General features: G+C 44.2%; 1 protein-coding gene across 4 annotated transcripts in view; it reads left to right on the forward strand.

The window, feature by feature from the left end:
• Window positions 1-20,001, forward strand: part of FAM65B (family with sequence similarity 65 member B) — a 71,874-nt gene that overhangs the window by 29,089 nt on the left and 22,784 nt on the right. For all 4 annotated transcript variants that reach the window (XM_017746154.1, XM_008642691.2, XM_017746156.1 and 1 more), the window contains exons 2-9: window positions 7,900-8,026; window positions 9,191-9,346; window positions 9,976-10,054; window positions 10,271-10,294; window positions 11,290-11,343; window positions 14,191-14,340; window positions 15,278-15,341; window positions 19,252-19,295. In XM_017746154.1, coding sequence (XP_017601643.1) covers window positions 7,900-8,026; window positions 9,191-9,346; window positions 9,976-10,054; window positions 10,271-10,294; window positions 11,290-11,343; window positions 14,191-14,340; window positions 15,278-15,341; window positions 19,252-19,295 — 698 coding nt within the window. The remainder of the gene's footprint in view (window positions 1-7,899; window positions 8,027-9,190; window positions 9,347-9,975; window positions 10,055-10,270; window positions 10,295-11,289; window positions 11,344-14,190; window positions 14,341-15,277; window positions 15,342-19,251; window positions 19,296-20,001) is intronic.

The raw sequence follows: 20,001 nt of genomic DNA on the forward strand, positions 1-20,001 counted from the left end.
CGAGAGGATTGTTCTCAGCTGGGTTTCAGAAGTGCTTTTTCTTTAGATTATTTGCCAGCACTTGAATGGCAGTGGGACTTCATTTTTAATTAAATCTTATATTGACATAAAGAATTATCAGTGATGAGTACAATTGGAGTTGACTTCTAATCAAAGATAATTCTGCATACTGGAGTGGGTTTGAAATGAATGAATGTCAAATGTAATTAGATGGTCAGATTCTGATCCCTCAGCCACACTCATATGTACAGTTATAAGCCAAATTTTGCTTATTTATGCTAATGCCAGCTGAATATGATTGCTCCGTGTCTCTAATGCTGTAGGGAGCAAGATTAGGGAGGGCTCCTCGTGGGCTCCTGCGCATGCTCCCTCCAGCCACCAGTGTGAAATAAATGTTGGAACTGAAAAAAAAAGGAGGTCAGCTGCTATGAACCCATCTGTCGTGTGCAGAGCCATTTAGGATCAAATTTATTTTCCTTGGGTTTATTACAGTGAAATAACTCATTTGCATTTCCCTCTCCTTAGGTTTTCAGCTATCCCAAGGGGAAGGAGCAGTGTAGGTCTTTCTCTGAGGGGAGGTTAAGCAGAGGCTCTCTGGCAACAAAAATAGGGAAATGGGGCATGGACTGAGAGCTCTGGTGAAGGAGTAGCTGCAGAAAGGGGAAGAGGAAAGCTAACTGTGGTATGAGACAAAAAGGGTGCTGCTTTCACCTTAGCCACTGCCAACCCTCGTTTCTGTGTACTAGTGAGGTGATGAGAATTAGAGCCAAAGGCATGTTTTACAATAAAAATAAAAGATGAAATGAAAAGTCCTCACACTGATTTTGGTACCTACAGTGGTGGGAGAGATGACTTACAGAATTTATGGAGCTATATTGCAGTGGGAGCATCAGCTATCAGGTCCTATGCGCTTACAGCCATATATAGTTTACCATTTTTCTCTTTACCTGGGTTGTTAGCTTTTTTCTTACTGTTATTACTGCTTTTTGGTTTATGTACATCATCTGGTTTGGGTAGGAGGAGCAGAACAAACAACATGGGCTGTTCCAGATGGCAGACAATTTGTATTTCTGATCAGGGTGTCTAGTGATGAGCTAGCAAATACTGTAGCATTTGAATTGAAAATGCCCTTACATGCAACATGTAAAATGTTCTTACGGAAATGAGACCATAAAGTACAAGCCTTGCTATTAATCTTTTTCCTAAGGCTTGCTACTATTTGAAGCAAAAGCTGAAATTTGGTACTGAAATACTTCATTTTCTTTTATTAGAAACAGGTAATGGTACCTTGTGCTCACTTGCAAGGACTTCTGCATGAAAAAGTAAAGCTCCCAGCTGTGGGCTTAAGACCTATAAAAGATGCCTCCATTGCATAAACATTTCTTTGTGCATTGTAAAAACTGAATCCACCCAAACTGAAGGTGTTGAAATACAGCTCATAAAAGAATCACTGTAGGTGTCCCTGATGGACATAAAATCATCAGTGAGAAGTGTGCAGAAGCCTTCAGAGAGATCCTCCTGGATAATCAGTGCCGAGGTTTGGTTGTCCGTGAAGGGGGAAGAGACCCACCTCAGCAAGCGCAGGATGAGCTGCAGTGGGCTAAACTAAAATTCTTGTTGCTGCAAGAGTGGGGCAGAAAGTTTCCCTCCTTGTGTTGGGGCAGGAGTACGTGGCTACCAATGGCTTTGATGCCCACCCAAGCGTGTCCCATGTGCTCCCACATCTCCCATTTGAAGGAGAGGGCTCCATCTCAGCTACAGCTCCTTCTCTGTGCAGCCCTGCTCTCTGCAGCTGTGCGGGTAAGCCCACGTGGCTCTCGCTGTACGCTAAAATTAACGTCTGAAGCTCACGGATCTGCTGGCCTTTCACCGGCTGATGTAGGCTTGGGAAGTGTGCTTGTCAGTGTAGCCATATGCTACTATTTAGGAATATCTCTAAGCCTTGGACTTTGGTGGAACAAATGCACATGATTTTATTCTGGCAACCAAGAATAGTTCTTCAGATGGAGCTCACATTTCTGTACAACTCTAGCAAATGCTGCCCTGCACAAGGAAGGAGCAGCCCGATCACTGGGAGCATAAAATGTGCCATGAAGGTTGTAATTGGTGTAACTGGAAGACCAGCAGAAGACACGTTTCTACAGGTGCTTCCAGGAAACCCCCACCCCATGGAAATGTTCCTGACACATACAGAAATTATGAGCCTGCTCACTCATGCCTAAGAGTGCTTGTCCTGAAAGTGTAAAAACTCTTGTGCAAGAATTAAATTTCTTGTGAAAGTTTTTATAATGCTCCTGAGCACTCTTAGCCACATATCACTGTCAATTTTTTATATTAAAAACTGCAAAAGGATGCCTATGTTCTCATCCAAGACACATACCTCTGTACCTTCTAGGAGCCTAGGGAACAAGGAAATCATAAATTCCAGGTGCTTATTTGGGCTACTGGCCATGCTGACCTTGTATTGCCAAGGTGATTCAACTAAATCAGAAGGAAGAAGTTGGAAAATAAATATTAAAAATTACTAGACTTTAGGCTACAAAAGCAAGCAACATGAGCTGAAGGTTCACTGAATGAGCTTGGCACTGAACTGAGCCTGTGGAAGTTTAGAATTGCCTTGTGCTCTTTGGGCTTATGAGAGCAAAGCAGAAAGAATTTGCTGTTTGGGAGGAGGACATGACTTCTAGGGCATAAGCAGTTCCTTCCCTTATTGCGGTTTTCTTTTGGAGAGATGCATAGTCCTGAATGTTATCTTATTGCATTTAGATTTTTTACCTTTGTAGGCCAGCCAGCCCAATAGGCAGAACATAGATTTGGTGCAGATGAGGGAGGAATGTTTTTTTTCTTTCATTAGTCACAAAGATAGCAGCTCATTTGTTAGACACTCCCCAGGTTTGCAGGTAATAAATGTTCCTAGCATGCCAAACAGAATAATTTGACTTTTCCACTCTCATTAGTAAGTGGGCCCCCTCAGCTCACCTTAACCTAAATAATTATCACTTAAATTTTAACAGGCAGCCTGCAGACCACTGCAGATCAACAAAAGAATCAACATACAAACTGTCTCACTGTAGGGACTGCCTCTCCTTAGATCCAGAAAGGACCTTGACCCATGTGTCACACAAGAAAATAATATAGGAAAAAAAGATTGTCAAGGATGCTTTCAGTCACTCAGTCCTGCCCACATTCCCATTTAATCAGCGATTATACATAATCCTGAAGTGTCCTCGAAGCCTTAGCTGCAGACAGCTCCCTCACACCTTACAGCAATTCTAGACCTGGAGCTGTAACTGTAGCTGCTACAAGGAGAGAACAGGAGGAATCCAGAGCACCATCACCACTCCGTATTGCAGCTTTACATGGTTGCTAGCACATGTCTAGCAAAACCAACTTCCCCTCATCATGTGGCAAGCAAAAAATACCATCTCCAAATTGGTCATTGGGAAGAAGCAAAAAAAAAAAGGACTGTGCAAAAGTCAGACTAGATTTAGCAAATGTGTTTCTGCCTGAATTTCCCCTCTTGACTTGGGTAAAAGTCCGCACTGTTTATCAAATATTTAGGCATAGTGGGAGGTAGAGGTCTGTGCTGAGGGTGATAAAGAGAGGGCAGCCCTCTGGAAGTGATGGTCCCTTCCCCACTCATTAGTTCAGGCTCAGCTGTTTCCCTGTTTCCAGACTGAAAGGAGAGCTGAGAGGGGGGACTTTCGTTTCCCTGGGGACAGAGACATCAATTATCTGCTATTCTCTGCTGCAAGCTGTCAGCGAATAGGGCAGAGGAGTGCTGATAGGATTTCACCTTATCCCTTGACTCACTGATGGGCTCATCATTCAACTGCTGTGCACTTAGCATGGGCAGTACTAATTATATTAATTATACTTCTACGCAGGCCATGCTTATATTAGCAGTAGGGAGACTGGTGTCTTTTTAAAATGAAACATCCCTGGTTCATTAACTATATAGATTTAAAAGTGTAAGTGTAGCCATTATATCCATGATTGAAGTGGATCTCTCAAATCACAAAAGCATTTAATATCATTTTAGATGTGCAACTTGCATTATATTGAGAGCAAAATTTCCACTGCATGTAGAAGACAGTAGCATTATCTCACATAACTGCTAAATGTAGACTTGGAAACTTGATCACTACCTTGGCGTAGCAGCAGAATCCCCTTTGCAGTGTTGAGCTGTGGGGATACCCGTCAGGCCAGTAAGAGATCTGGGTGAGTCCTCATGGGCTGAGCCTTACTGAAATTATACTAGCAACTACATCCATGCAAATCATCAGGATACAACTGTATTATTAAATTCAGAGGTAGGTTTATGTAGTTGATAGCACAGAGACCTGTGAATGCTTTAAGAGGCAGGAAAATAAACCCCTCTCAACAAAGGATATCGCAACAATGTGACAGATACTCATCACTCAAAGTGTATTTATGAGATGTAGGTACCATAAATAATCCATTGATGCAGTGCCCATATGCAGCCATTGTCCCTGAATCTGGGCTAAGGGCTGATGCAGAGTCTGCAATTTTCTGAGGTTGGTTGGAAGTATCTGAGATGTTAGCAATATTAGTTTAAATCTTAAGAACAGATTGTGCTTGTACAATAGAGCCAACCTCTAACCTGACCAATGGAAAATAACAGAACTGGGAGATTTCACCAGTTCTGACTCTGTTACCTCCTTTTATCTCAGTTTTCTTCTGTACAGAAATTAAACATACATTATTCACCAAGATTATATATAATATATAGGAAGAGGCCGCAAGCCTATCTGGGCTATGAGTTCTGGCCATTTTATGCAAAAGCAAAGCAAAAGTAGCTCCAGGCAAGTCTTCAATTTGCATTTCAATTGCACTTCTCGCACATTTTTTCTGGTATCTTGAGGAAAGTCTTAGCTACTAAAGCTTTTCAAAGCCATCTGAGTGCTTGAGCAAAATAAAGAAAATAAATAAGTACATTCCTTTTCCAAGATTATTTATTTTTTAAGTTTGCCCAAAGGAAGAGAAAACCAAAACAGTTCCAGTGTTTCTGCACAGTCACATTTGGACACTAAGACTCTGTTCATATTAATAGAGAAGAGACTCATCACGCAGAAGATGCTAGCGTTTTCACAACAGTTTTGAATCTAAAGTCCTGATCTTTTCATATCTGATGTGGTCGTGATTAGCACCCAACTTCAAGTTTTGTTTTATCTCATTTTTTTAAGGAATGGTTGAGGTTTATGCAGCTATATCTCCTCTGACTCTCAGTGTTGTTTAGCTCCTCCTTGGTCTCCAGATGTTGTCTCTGTGTGTGTGTTAATCATCCTGTCAAGCGATGCAAGTGCTGAACACTTGCAAGGGATTTTCTGCTCCTTGGCACTCTGGACCCGACTTTTAATGCAAATCCTTGTATGGGAGCATGCAGACTGGAGCCTAATTTCCTCAAGATTATTTTCAAACCCAAAGGGAACTTGCTGCACAGACCCCCAGAGTGCTGTGGTCGGGTGGTTTCCGCTCTGTCTCTCAGGAGGTGGCTCTCTGTGGAGTTTTAACTGTTAAGCGTGAGCTGGCACAGGGAAACTGTACCATCTACAGGGATGTGAAGTTTGACCCTGGAAGCTGGAAAATGCCTTCTGGCAAGTTCTGTGCCAGATATTAGCAAGTCTAAGCAGAGCTCAGCCCTGCAGAGGTGTGCAGAGAGCCTTATGCAGCTAGGGGTGAGTACAGAGCCAAATTTGGGCTCTCGTTGACCAAAGACTCAGGTACCTCCAGCTGCTGGAGTATGTTTATCCCTGTTCCTGAGCCTCTCTGCTCCTCTCACCCTCTCCCCTGACCATAGGTTTCTGCCCAGTACAGGTGCTCATGGTCCTGGTCTGCCTGAGAGCAACTCCTCTGTCCCAGGGGTTTATCCTTGCTGTGGTTAAACTCTCTGAGCCCTGAGCTGGGTGGGCTGCATCTAGACTAAGCTAGGGACACAAGTGGTGAGGTACCATTACCTCCTGACCACAGCAGAGGTGAAAACTGTCCTTGACTGCACCCCATGTGGTATTTCTGAGGCTGTTCAGTCTCGGGGGTAGCCCTCACTTCCGAGACAGAAAGATGTGCTCTGGTTGGGTTGTGCAATAGAGGAACTGTCTCATTAGCAGTAGTGCTGCCAGTGCTGGGACTGGAAGAAGTGTTTCTGGCAGAGGTCTTGCAGAAATATTCTTGACAAAGCAGCTCCTTGGGCAATGCAGTCCCCTCGACAGAGACGCAGTAGCTTGCCATGGCACCTACTGCCACCTCAAAGAGTATTTGCCCAGCTTAACGCTACAAATTAAATACAACTGAACAGTGCACAATGTTTCCCCACGTATTTGCTTTCTGCAGTGAATGTTTGCCATGCAAGCACCACGTAGCTCTGGTGCTTATCGTTGATAAATATGTTCAGTTGTGAAGGCTCACCGTGTAGATCTCTGGCTTTCACAAATGGCTGTGTTTTTGGGCACTCGCAATCATTCCTCATCTGTGGGGCTGTTTAGACTTGCTGTCACCCCCTCAGCCCTGTAGGTCAGAGTTTCACAGAACATCAGCTCCACTGCCTGCAGGCAGCTCCAGCCCCTGCCATACCATCCTGCTTCATTACCAAGCTCATCTCTTAGCCCAGCTATTGGAGTGAAATGAACTGGGGGCATGGGGCAGGCTGGGTCTGGCTTTTAAAATAGACGGAAAAAAACTGTTAAAACCCCTCTTTTTCATTTTCTGTCAGGTTATTTTTAAGCTGGCCTAGTTTCTCAGTCCATTTCACAGCACAGTGGTGCCATCAGCTGAGCTGACGTCCCAGGACGGATGGAAGGTGCGGAGAGGATGGGTCCTGCAGGATGGGGGAGCCCGTGTCTGGCAGCACCTGCTGACCAGCACCTTCTTCTCTAGCATCCGTTTCCCTCCTGCTCCCTGCCCCGCTGCCTGGCCTGTGTTGGCCATGGTGCTCCTCACAGATTGGTGAGGCCATTCCTTTTGCTAGAGCAGCACAAAACCAAGGCAGCAGAAAAATCAACTTAATTCTCTGCCAAGGGCAGAGACAAGAAAAATGGTGGATTAAGGAGGAAAGGAAGATAAAGGCATCCCCCTTTTCCCTTGTGGCAGCAGATAGAGCTGCTGTGAACCATAGCACTTCTTTGCTATTTATTTGTGGGTGGATTGAAATCATCCTAGTTTGGCGCAGATGCCAAGCTGGGCACTGGAAATGAGCACACAGAGGGCAAGGGCTTCCTCCCTGCTGAGGCCCCCCTGGACATGAAATGCAGAGCATACAGTGCCTGGAGCTTGTTTACTCCCCTCTCTTCACAGTGGAGAGCATCCCTCTCTCATCACAGCATGTCATGGCTGCACATACACCCACCGCATCTTCCTTCTCAGCAGCCCCTGGGCTGAACAGCCATGGGAGCAGGGATCAAAGGGGAGCTGCAGGGCGTTCATGATGTATCAATCCTTTTAAAAATTATTATTACATATAATCACACTTCGTAGTGATGGTGAGCGCCTCCTAAGAGCTCTGCATGCTCCCAGAATAATTTCCAGGACAGATGGGGACCCTGGGGCTGGGGGTGAAGCATGCCAGGCATGGCAGAAACTGGGGATGGCATTGGGATTATCACACTGAAGTATCTGGTTTCTAGTCCCACATCCAGACCCTCTTTGTGTCTCTGGTACATTTTCAGTAGACCTTGGGCTGTAAGTCAGAAGTTTAAAATAGGACCGTTTTGGTTTTGAGTGGGGATGATTTGGCAATGCAAACAGATTTGTGCCCTGGCTTGCAGCCCCTCGTGGGGTTCAGGTAGCCCTTAATGTCACTGATGGACACCAGGCTGTCCGGCCTCACCGCCTGCCTCTTACCATAACTCCATCGTCACTGACATGCTTTCTGTTGTTTTTCAGGAATATCTCCGAGGCTTCCTGAAATCATGTCAATAGGATCACATTCATTCTCCCCAGGAGGTCCTAATGGGATTATTAGAAGCCAGTCCTTCGCTGGCTTCAGCGGGCTTCAGGAAAGAAGGTCCAGGTAAGTGCCCTTGCTCTATAAGGGGAGATTCAAAATCAGGCTGTAAGGTAGTCCTGGGCTTTAGAGGATGAAGGGGGAAAGGAGGTGAGAGAGGACTTCTTTCTCTCTGACTGTCTGCCAAATACAGTGTCCTAGGCTAAAATGCCTCTATATATTGTTTGTATAACTAAGCTGTTACCCTCTGCCTGTTTGCCTCTGCCACATTAATGCAGGGCTTCCTCACATGCCTCAGAGCTGTGAGAGAATTTCAGAGAATCATTTTAACTTATGCAGTGATCTTTTCAACATGTGAAATGTGCAGGAACATGATACACTTCACCTCACCCCCAGTTCAAGACCACTGCTACCTAAAAGACAGTTGTGTCATTGCTGCACTGCTATGAGTTCAAAACAAAGTTGTTTCCCTGAGTGTGGCTACAGAGGCCTTCCATGCACTTCCCTTTAGCTGGACAGGACTCAGGGCTTTGAGTCAGGCATGCCCAAGTCATCCAGTCCCTGATGCTCCCAGAGGCTACTTTACAATTGATTTTAACTTGTGTAGTCTCCCAGTGCCAGACCACCAGTTAGCAACTGAGGAGGAACAGCAGGCAAAGGGTTGCCTCCCGTTGTCAGCCCAAGTCAGTGATGGTGGTTAGATGCTGACCTACCCCCCAGAAAGTCACCAGAGAGGCACCTGTATGCAGGACAACAGCCCTCACTTTGCCATACACTCCACACTCAAGATACACTCCATACTCAAGACCAGTGGTGCGATACGGTCCTCCAGAAGCACTCTTAACCAAATCCCAATCTTCCTTAGGAGCTGCAGGCTTTACATCTGAAATTATCTGGGCTCCCCTTTCTTTTTAGCACCTGGATATAGCTCAGCCCTCTCATGGGCTCTCTAATGTGAGTTAGGACAGGCATGGTATAAGACAGAGAAATGTGTGATGAGCCTCAGACTCGGCCTTGCATTACCAGACAAGCATTTGTGTCTTGGGAAGCACTTATCCCAGGCTGTTCAGATTCTTAACCTGTAAAGAAATGCAGTCCTTTAACTGGCAGGCACAGAAGCAGATTCATTTTGGCTAGCAGAGATAATATCAGAAGATTTCTTCAAGCTACACTCCTTTGAGATTTCTATGATTTATAGGGATTTCTTCCTCTTTGATGTTCATTTTGCAGGTGTAACTCCTTTATTGAAAATTCCTCTGCGCTCAAGAAGCCCCAAGCAAAGGTGAAGAAAATGCATAATTTGGGCCATAAGAACAGCACCACGCCCAAAGAACCTCAGCCTAAAAGAATGGAAGAGGTCTACCGAGCCCTGAAGAGTGGCCTGGAGTAAGAGCTTTTATCCTGCTTGTTGATTGAAGCTTTCTGTGACATTTTAGAGCCTAGGGAAACAAGAACAGGGATCCTTCCTCATAAGAAACAAACATACACCTCTTGAAGTCTGGATTGTGACACTTAGGATCTAAAATATTTGTATGGAACACAGGAATACAAGAGGCAGAATCCCATTTCCATTCACATTTGAGAAAAGCTCCAAAAGCCTGGGATCTCAACATCAGATTTTTTTCCCTCTGATCCTAGAGTCCTATCAAAGGCTTGTATTGCCTTTCAGATAACATCCCAGATGATAACAGGGCTTTTATCAGCCAGCTACAGGGGCAGCGACTGGAAGGCACCAGCCCATAAACTAAGCAGCAGATTAGCTTACTTGGAACTGGTTGTTCAGTGTAAAGAGAACACCGAGCTCTTATACACAGTTAAATAAGTGGGCTCCTATTTATTCCCAAAAAGGCAGCAGGGAGCTGCTTTTAGGACAGATCAATGTAAATGAGTTTTTGTCTGTAAACACATCCAGTGAGGACAGCCATTTGTCAGGCAGATTCTCTTTTAGGATGGTCATCAGCCAGCTCAGTATGTGCTGCAGGGCTCATGCATCGTTCTCTGGTTTGTGTTTGCAGTGAGTATCTGGAAGTTCACCAGACAGAGCTGGATAAGCTGACTACTCAGTTAAAAGACATGAAAAGGAACTCACGACTGGTACGTGCCATGCTTTTTCATCGTGTTGATGCACCGTGGCCTTCTTGAGGTGCTGGAGCAGCCAGGGGATGGGAGTGGGATACAGGGAATTTGCTCTCATGCTCTTCTTCCCTTCTAGCCATGGTCTTGTTTGTGAGTTCTGTTGATTGTCAAACACTTCTTTCTTATGGTGCTGTTGTGTTGCAAAATTAATCAGTTTCCTGTTTTCTGTTGCAGGGAGTCCTGTACGATTTAGATAAGGTACGTTGCGCTCTTTAACACTCATTTTGCAAGGAGGTATTAATATCTGTACAGTGTACATGGAAACCTTGCTCAGAGGGATCTCCTAGCCATGCCAACACCTGCATTTTCAAAGGAAGAAGTCCCACTCCCCTCCTCTTCCCAGGGGCTCTGGTATTGCCCACTAATGCAGAGTCAAACACAGTGTGATCACTAATCTGGTATCAGATGTACCCCATCAACCCTTGTTCTGAGGTCTGCTAGGTCAAACTGGCTCTGGGATGGGCACAGGCAGAGAGACAGACCCCTGCCAGGGAAGGAAGGAAGAAAATGGAGGAGAGACTTCCTTTTTCTGTCAGCTGACAGCCATTAAATCCATTCCCTTGTACAACTTCTCTCAGCCAGCTCCAGTCAGATGGAGGCTGACAGGGGAACACGGGGGGCTGGGCTGGGATCCAGCTCCAGCCCCAGCTCATTCCTGCTCCTGCCAGTTCTGAAGAAGGAAAAATTGAAAATATATTTTCCCTGAAGGAAAACTTGGGTGAAAGAAAAGTTTTCCAAAACACTTCCTGAACAAGTCTGACATTTTTTTTTCAGTCAAAATGCCAAGCTTGGGTTTATCCTCAAAACCAGCTTGCTAAGGAAGAGAATGGATCTTGAAATGTAAAACCTGATCAATATTAATACAGGATTTCAAAGTACTGAAAATACTGGGTTTTTTCACCTAAAAAAAGTTCTGCTTTCTTTAATTTTAATAATAATTGGAAAAACCTATCAAATAAAAACTCATTTTTATTTAAAAATATATATTAGGTGTAGAAGTGAAGGAGCTCCATTGTGAGCAGTAGCTTAACAGTAGTAGGGTGGGACAACTGATTCCAGATTCATGGTCAAGGAAATCCTGTGTGTTTTAAGGAGGAGTATTTCTGATCCATGGGGACTAGCAGAGCTAGTGTGGCAGTGTCCTACCGATTTATTTAAAGGTGCCTCACCCTCTGCCTTTTGCTTTCTTTCAGCAAATCAAAGCGGTTGAGAGATACATGAGAAGGCTGGAGTTCCACATTAGCAAGGTAATGTGCTCTCCTATCGTCTTTCTTCTGCATCTGGTCCTATATTATTGAGGAAACAAACCCCTGGCTTTGTGCTACCCCTTTGTGCTGGGGAGGCCACTCCCAGATTTGCTACTTTTTTCCGTGATAGGCTGGTGGTTGGAGCCAGAGAAAGGGTTTCCACAAAGACCCCAAGGTCCAGCCGTGCCCCAAGACACTCCCACATGCTTTTAGGTACAGAGGGAACACAGGGTTGGAAACTTGCTGGGGAATATCTATCTCACAGCATGCATATTGTCAGACTTTAGGTAGAAAGAGAGTTGCATCTGAAAGCAATTTAATTCAGCAGTTATCTCTAGCACACACAGCAGCTAGTTTGGATTTATTCCTGGATTTCACTGTTAATGCTTTTGCTGCATGGTTTGGGGCCCACATCCACTTGAATACATTGGTGAGAATATTCACTGGAGGTACTTGTGATTTATACTAATACATTTTAGAGCTGGACAAAATCCATGGCATGTATTCTCTTACTTATAAACATATCTGCTAGTGATTAGTTGCTTTTTTGAGCCTGACAAAGGAATGAATTTTTTTTTGACAGATGAAACGTCTTTTGAGAGTAATTTGAAAAGCATTTGCGCAGCTTCAAGTCCTCTAATTATGACAACCTATCCAAACCTTTTAATTTCAGTCTTCTCTTACTCTTGGAGCCAAAAATAAAAATATAAATCATAAGGTGATAGACTGAGATTTTGTTCCCCAAGCCACCTACTCTCTTGCTGGCAACATGAATGGCAAAAATTAGTACTTGAAGAACGTTTCCATTCAAATCCTTCCCACTTCAGCCTGCTCAGAGCTGATGGTTTCTGGGTTTATAATAAGAGTGAAAAGCACCAAACGCAAGTGGTAATGCTGGTCAGTGTTACTCAGGATTGCAGAGTACATGAGTTCACTCTCCGTAACCCACGGCAACAGAGACAAAAGGAGCTGATTGTGTGGCGTTAGAGCCTACAGGCTTGGGCAGGTGGAGAAATATCTGTGTTACCAAGGATAGAGAAGCTCTTTTTCAGCAGTGCTTAATTAGGCCCACAGAGATGCCTGCTGCCTGCCTCTGCTCTGTAAAGGAAGCAAAGCAAGGAAAACGAGGTGCACGACAGCAGATCCCACATACTTGGGGAGCAGATGAGCATGTCCTAGTCACACTCACATGGGCAAGAGCAGGATATCAATCCCAGACCAAGGTTCCACTCTGATGTCAGAAGTAAATACCAAGTGACAGCTATTTATAGTAGCTGGTTTTAGCTTGCTGGCTTGCAAGAGAAACAAAAGTGAGTATGAGTGCAGAAAGCTTTTTCGTAACTTCAAAATGGCAAAATGTTACCTGTGTCTTCACTACCTTTTGCTGAACTCTTTCACTTTGCAAACATTCCCTGTTTTGGGTAGGGTGCCCTCAAGTCAGAGGCTTCAGCCACCCGGTATCCAAGATAGCCTTGTCAAAATGGACCTAAGGCTTTGAAGCCATCAGGAAGACAAGTCCCATTCCTAACAAATTAGCAATAGCACTTTTCGTTAGAGGTTAAGCAGGCTTGGAAAATGGGATTTGAAACATGCCTGGATTGTCGCATCAGGCTCATCTCTAACTCAGCAACACAAAGTCATAGACTGATGAAGCCAAGGTGCTGGATGCTTTCATAGAAAGAAATTCTGCCATGAAAATCCATTACTGAGCAGGAGCACCATGGGACACAGGGTGATCTCTTGATTTCAGCGATAACAATGGAAAAAGTTATTCTAGGTAAAACCCAAATATCATCCTGTTTTAGCAGGGACATTAGAAGCAGAAAGAAGAGACAGCTTCTTCCATTCCTGTCGTTCTCCTTACCCTGATAGTCAGGTTAGAAAACCCACATCTTCTGTATCTGGCACATTTAGTTTATAAAAATATAAACCACTATATATAGCTGGTGTGTGTATATATCTATCTACACACACACACGTGTACATATATATATATATATCAGCCTATACTACTGCAGACTCTTAATGAACAACTCAGATGGAGTAAATATATATGTTCAGTGCAGGGATTAGAGGGAAAAGGGAAACCAAAGCATGAGATGTGTAAATCCATTGTCCTCTGAAGCTAGATCCAGGTGAGACTTCAAACAGTGTGTGACTATGTTTTGCGAGCACTTACAAAATGTTGGGTGCCTAAGTTGTGTCAAAGGAGTGTGAGAAGATGACTAGGGAATTATTTAAATGCCTGGGGGGGTTGAAGTTCATAATACTTTTTAAATTTGACATCAGCTGTTTGTAAGCCCTTTACTTGTGCTGATTCCAAGTATTACTCCCAGTTTCTGGAGGATGGATGATAAGAATTCAAAATGTCACTCCCAGCTTCCAGTACTACCTATTAGTCAAATATTGCAACAGCCTTGATCCATGGCTGGCATTAGGGAACCAAAGCCACCGCTGACCCTGTTAAATGTGCCACTTACCACTTCCAGTTGCATTTGGCAGTGTGGGCATTGCAGTTGCCTTTTAAAGAGCTCTTCCAAAGTGAGATGTTTGAAAAGCTACTCACTGTTATGATGGGTAGAACAGGAGCAGCAATGCTTAGAGGCATGCAGGGCAAGCAGGTGAATTGCTGGCATCTACTGTTGCTCTATTGAGATTTTTACAGTGGAAGTTACTTTTGTGTTTCTCGTAGACTGCAACAGTGTCACAGCTTCATTTCCTCAGCCCCTCCATTGGATATAATGGCTTGGCTGAATTTTCTTTCGATGCAAATTACTTCATTGTGTTGGTTTTATTTTGCTGGGTTTTCTGGGGTTTTTTTCAGTACACTTTCCTTGTTCCCTCTAGGTGGATGAGCTTTACGAAGCCTATTGTATCCAAAGACGCCTCTGTGATGGTGCCAGCAAAATGAAGCAAGCTTTTGCAATGTCTCCTGCCAGCAAAGCAGCTCGAGAGAGTTTGACTGAAATCAACAGGAGCTACAAGGAGTACACAGAGGTACATCCTCATCAGCTCATTCTTTTCACTCTCATGCTGTTTGAAAGCCATGGGAACTTTGCCACTATTTTCAGGGAGAGTTTCATCCAGACAGAAGAAATAAAAGCAAACTCAGCAACGAAGAATTAGTATTTGTTGTTCTTCAGGTGAATACCTGGTGATTTACAAAGACAGGTTACATGGCTTCAAAGAGTTCCTTGAAATAACAGTTTAGACTCTCTGAGAGCAGGGTTATACCCAGGAACTGCAGCACAAGAGCAAAAGCATAAATCTGCCCCAAACCTACTTAAACTCCAACTACCTCCTTCCTGCCTGTGGATTTAGGGATGGCAGGTTGACTGGAAACCATGTGCATACGGACATTTGCTGCATCCTACCTGTTGTATTTGCTCTGATCAAAATCTACTTTGTTAAACAGGCAGTAGATGATGGACAACAGTCTACAGTGCTGCAAACATCCTGGCACACAAACTGTGCCAACCTTCCAAAACCTGAAGGAAGAACTGGAGAGGGTCTGATACCCATCTCCCACAGTCTTCTTTTCTTAATGTAGTCCATGTTTCTTGAAAGAGTAAATCATGGTGGGAGCCACTTTGCCATAGAGCTGCTGCTGCTGGCACACATCTTGGCTGGAGAGGACCAGAACAGTGACCAGGTTACACTCCAAGGACCACAGCTTCCCTTTTGCCAGCAGGAGGATTAGCACACAGCAGCAGAGGAGCACAGGGTTGCAATGTCAGCAAAAGCAGGCATAGCTGCCATTTTTAGGGTCAGACCTAGCTAAACAAGAAGGATGGCTCTGAGACTGACTTTATTGCAAATCATCTTTCATTTGCCTAACAGAATCTATCCTTACAAACAGACCTTAAAAAAAAAAAAAAAAAAAAAAAGCCCAAAGAGGGTTTGTCTGACCTCACTGTTTCCTTTTCCAACACAGAACATGTGTACCATAGAAGCAGAGCTGGAAAACCTATTGGGGGAGTTTTGCATCAAGATGAAAGGTAATTGCCTTTTCACCTTTCCCTTCTTTCTCCAAAACAGTAGCAGTTGCTGCACACATTGGTGAGGGAATCCAGATGTTCTGTGGGACATGTATTTATGAGAGGTGGGGTTTCCCAGCCCCTCACACTCACTGCTGAGCCTTCAAACCCCCAGCTTACACCCCTGCCCACTGCAAAGGATCACAGAAATGGGAACACCAATGCTTACAGACTTTCTGAGATTCTGCTTTTTGTTTTCTAGACTAATTACCTCCCACAAGGACTCCTCCCAACAGCCAAAGCAATTCAATTTTGAAGGCTGCTGTAATTTTTGCCTCTATTTCTGTAATTCTTTGAGAAGACTGGGAAATTATGTGAATTTCCATGCAGCTGAACTTGAAATTCAAAATACCTTCTCAATTTGACATCAGCTATTTCTAAGTCCTTTACTTTGCTCATTGTGACTAATACTGTTTTTGACCAAATGTGAAAACAGCAAAAAGCTGGGGATAGTTTTCCTAGATAACTCCGTGATGGCATTCACCTTTCCATTTTATTCCTTGTCTTTATGACAGGGGAATTCATGGGTTTAAATACAATGGAACCAGTTTTACCTGAAGCCTCAGTGGATCATCTGATATTGCTAATGCTGTTATCCCTTTAAGACTCAATGTCTTAAAGAAGGGATTGGGAGGGAGGGATTTTTTGGATCTTCAGTCACTGACATAAAAATAGTTCTGTAAAACAAAATCAGCATCTAAATATTCATGAACTCTTAATTCTTCACTTGAAATCTTGCCATTTAAAACATCCACGGTATTGCTCGTGAAGTTTAGAGAGCTCACAAATCTCATACAGGGTTTTGATTTTGCCTGCCTTGTCACAGTTGTTTCCTATGATTGCATTGCGTAAGATTAAGATTAATTTTAGATTAAATTAAAATAGCTACTCTGTGCTCTCATATTGGAGAAAACAATTGCAGCAGCTGTTGGAGTTCTCCTAGCTCCATCCCTCAGGTTTTAGATGAACGCACGAGGCTGAGCCAGATATTTCTGTGCAGAAACCCACAACAGAACCACAGCGTGGACATGCTGAATGAAACAGCATCACAGAGTGTATAAAGGGATTTGCCAGCTACCTTGGAGCATTTCTTTACTTGCTGTAAATGCAGTGCACAGTTCCTGACAGCAGGACATGTTGCAGAAGGTGTCACAGTGTCACAAATGGCTGGGCTGGAGAGGTCTGGCCCCTTCTCTTTTGTATGCCAAATATTCCAGCAGAGCTCAAGGACTCTGGAGAAGGGAGAAGGTACTGCACTCACGTGTGGAAGCAGAGCACAAAGCACAAACAGCAGCTGCTTCTGAACACAGTGTGCATCACATAAAGAAGCCCAAATTAGAAAACAGCAAAGAGAAACGCTGTATTAAGTATTCTCTAATTAGGGCATCTGAGATTTCTATGTAGATAGTTTTCCCTAGGAAAAGGAATCCAATAGGACAATACAGCTATTGCTATTGCTGAGGCTTGCAACAGCTCTAGCACAAAAGCTTGCAGATCACACAGCAAGTTTCCCCCTTAAGTTATACTGCAGCATATCCAGCTAACTTTAGGATCTAATTTAAAATCAAAGCATTCCTCTCCCCAAAGCTTATCTGTTCCTAGCCATTCCACTGAAAGTTATTTTTATTTTGTGCCCTCTGTCACTTACACTGAAAGCAAGCCAACCTACACAATGCTGTCAGGAAGCAGGGGAGTTGCACAGTGCTTTTATGACTGGTGTTTAAAGAAGAAAAAAGCCTAATCATTTTTCAAAATCAAGATAATAAATGTGCCAGCAGGCTTAGATAACTGGTCAGGATTAATCAGTTGTTGAAGTTTACCAGGGAAACCCGGTGTGGAAATTCCTGTATGGAATCTGTGTGTCCTGTTATGATGTACAGAAAAGTGCCCTTATGGCTGTTTGAAGTGCCAGGACAGCAGGAGGTGAAAAGGCCAGATGTTTCACTCAAGGGAGAGCAATATGCTGGCCTGACACACCAGAGGTTTTGTGACATGGAGCCCACCACCAGCAACCATGGTCCAGGAGTCCAGCACCCTGCACACCAGCAGAGGTAAACGTGCTGCATGAGCCCCAGGTGGCCCTGCCTGCTTACCACAGCCACATGCTGACCCCTCAGGAGCAATCTCCTATCCCGTCTGCTTTTACAAAAGCATGGTGTTTGAAACTGTATGATAGAGCCATTGGTTCCTGCCATTATTTTAGTCCCCAAAAGCCATTCAGTCACCAAAAACTTGTTTCCTGTGAAAGTAGTTACGCCCTGTTGTCAAGTCAGCCCTAAGCCCCCTCTTCATTATGCTGAAAAGACTTCACCAGCCTGGTTGGGCCAGTCACAGCTCATAGACCTAAACATCCATATTGGGTTTTAAGCTGGAGTTTCCTCACCATCCCACCCCCCATGGACTGGGCAAAGAAAGGACCCTTTATTTTCCTCCGATGCTTTTGGTGATGTGTCCCAGCAGAGATCAAATTCACTTATAAAAGCATGCCTGGGGAGAGAGGAGCAGTGGTGGAGTGCTAGTAATCTTAAATTATTTATAAACAGTAAATAAATTAGAAAGGAATTGGTAATATGAGTTCTGTGCAAGGGCCTCTCTGTTCTGCCAAACACTAAGATGAGCAAAGAAAACTCTTTTCTGGTCAAAGAAATGGAAGAGGCAGATAAGCAGATCACAAGGACAGTCCATGACTGCATGCAGGATTGAGTTGCTCCTGCAGTACAGCTAGCAGGACTAATTCATCCCTGCAAATATAGCCAGCACTAGGGTTCCTCGTACTTGCCTTGATTTTAACACACCCGCTGTATGTTCTGTTGTGGCATTCCTTTCTCTGCCACAGGCTTTGTGTGTGGCCTCAAGATGGTTTCTTTGGGCACTGCAACACTAGAGGCATAGATTTAGGCTCACACAAGCAAAGCTGGGTAAGTTTTTATACCAAAACAAGTGCAATGGCTACATACTGAAGGGATCTGTGAGAAAGGAGAGGCTCCCTCTGTGGGAAAAACAACCAGCTGAATCCTAAAGAAAAGCAGGTCAGCAGGCCAGGAGAGGAGTGGTAATTCCCCTTGGATTTCAGCATGGTGCCTCAGGAAACTTTCATTTCATATGCACAGTGCTGATATAAAAATAGCATTATGTCCTACCTTAAAAAACCCCAAAGCCAAACATGTATCACAAGTGCTTTGCTGTGCTACTTTTCCCGCTCCGGGGAAAATGGCATTAATCTGCTATTACAGATGTCAGTCATGTTTTGTGATGCACTTACTATTGGAAGACACTCAGCTCTCATGGGAATGATAATGTTATGAAAAGGCCGAGCAGGAGCCCCCGTTGCTTGCTGTGTCTCTGTAGCGATGCACTAAAAAGGGATCTGTGTGGAAGTGTGGAGCTCGGTCGGGTTGGCGTTGAGCAGCACAACACGGCGATCAGCAGCTCGCCTACACCCCGCCATGGGAAGGGCTCTCAGCTGAGTGTCTGAAGCCAGGTGACGTCAGGAAGCTGCTTCTCCTTTCTCTATAATTATTGTATAAAAGGAAACTTTAGGCTCTCGTAGGGAAAAAAGGTGGAAGGTATAAATCTTCCATGAGCCAGAAACCACAGCCCAATGAATTTTATATAAAATAAAGAAGAAAATAGAAAATAAAGAAGAAAATAGAAAATTAAGATGGGGGGCTGTCTTGGTTTGGAGGGTGCACAGGCAGCAGTAAGAGGGGGGATATAAGCAGCAGCTGGGGGGGCTGCAGGAGGCTGTTGCTCTCTTCTGTCCAAGTGTGGCAATAGTGGCCCTGGGCACCCCACTGCACCCCACTCCTGGGCTCAGCTGCATTTGGCAGCCCAGGCCCTCCCACAGCCCCTCTGTGTCTTTCCTTCTCAGGTCTGGCTGGCTTCGCTCGGCTCTGCCCAGGAGATCAATACGAGGTATGTCTGCATGGGTTTTTTGTTTATTTAATAGCAAAAGAATCAAAAGGAAGGCAGATCTTTGCTGCTTTTTACATCACGATGGGTAAAACCTTTTCACATCAGCACCTCAATAAACAGCTGTTATTTTTCCCATAGGTGCTCTGAAAAACCTTGCAGTTCTCTGTATGTCTGCTTTTGTCAGGGCATCTGTCAGAAGACCTGGATTTTACATTCAGAGAACTGGGTGATGGCTATTCAAAGAACGATGAGCTTTTTTTTTTCAGCTTTTAAAAATCTTATTTGTGACAAAAGTTTCTAATTCTCCTGGAAAAAAGCATATGCCCCATCCCATGCACGTAGGGCAAATGAGACACATCCTTGCAAGCATCCTTTGCTGAATGCATAGGCTCTACTTCATCTTGGAGCAAAGCAGCAGAAAGACACTGAATAACCATTGCTCGAGACCCAGATGTTACCTGCTGTGAGGCTGCATCAGGATCTCTGGTCATGGCAATATTTCAGAAGAGAACATCAGGAGCATGCTAATTAGAGATGGATTAAAATAAAAGCCTCCAGCTCTACCAGAACAGAACTAACCCTGCAAGAAATTTACAGTGGATTGATAGTGGATCCCCCCAGCCAGTACTTCCCAGCTGCCTCGATCATAGATTCATTTGTTCCCACTCTCATTCCCTGTGACGAATGACTCCTGCTGCTCTCATTC

This window comes from Corvus brachyrhynchos, unplaced genomic scaffold, assembly GCF_000691975.1.
Source record: "Corvus brachyrhynchos isolate BGI_N302 unplaced genomic scaffold, ASM69197v1 scaffold409, whole genome shotgun sequence".
Taxonomy (NCBI): Eukaryota; Metazoa; Chordata; class Aves; order Passeriformes; family Corvidae; genus Corvus; species Corvus brachyrhynchos.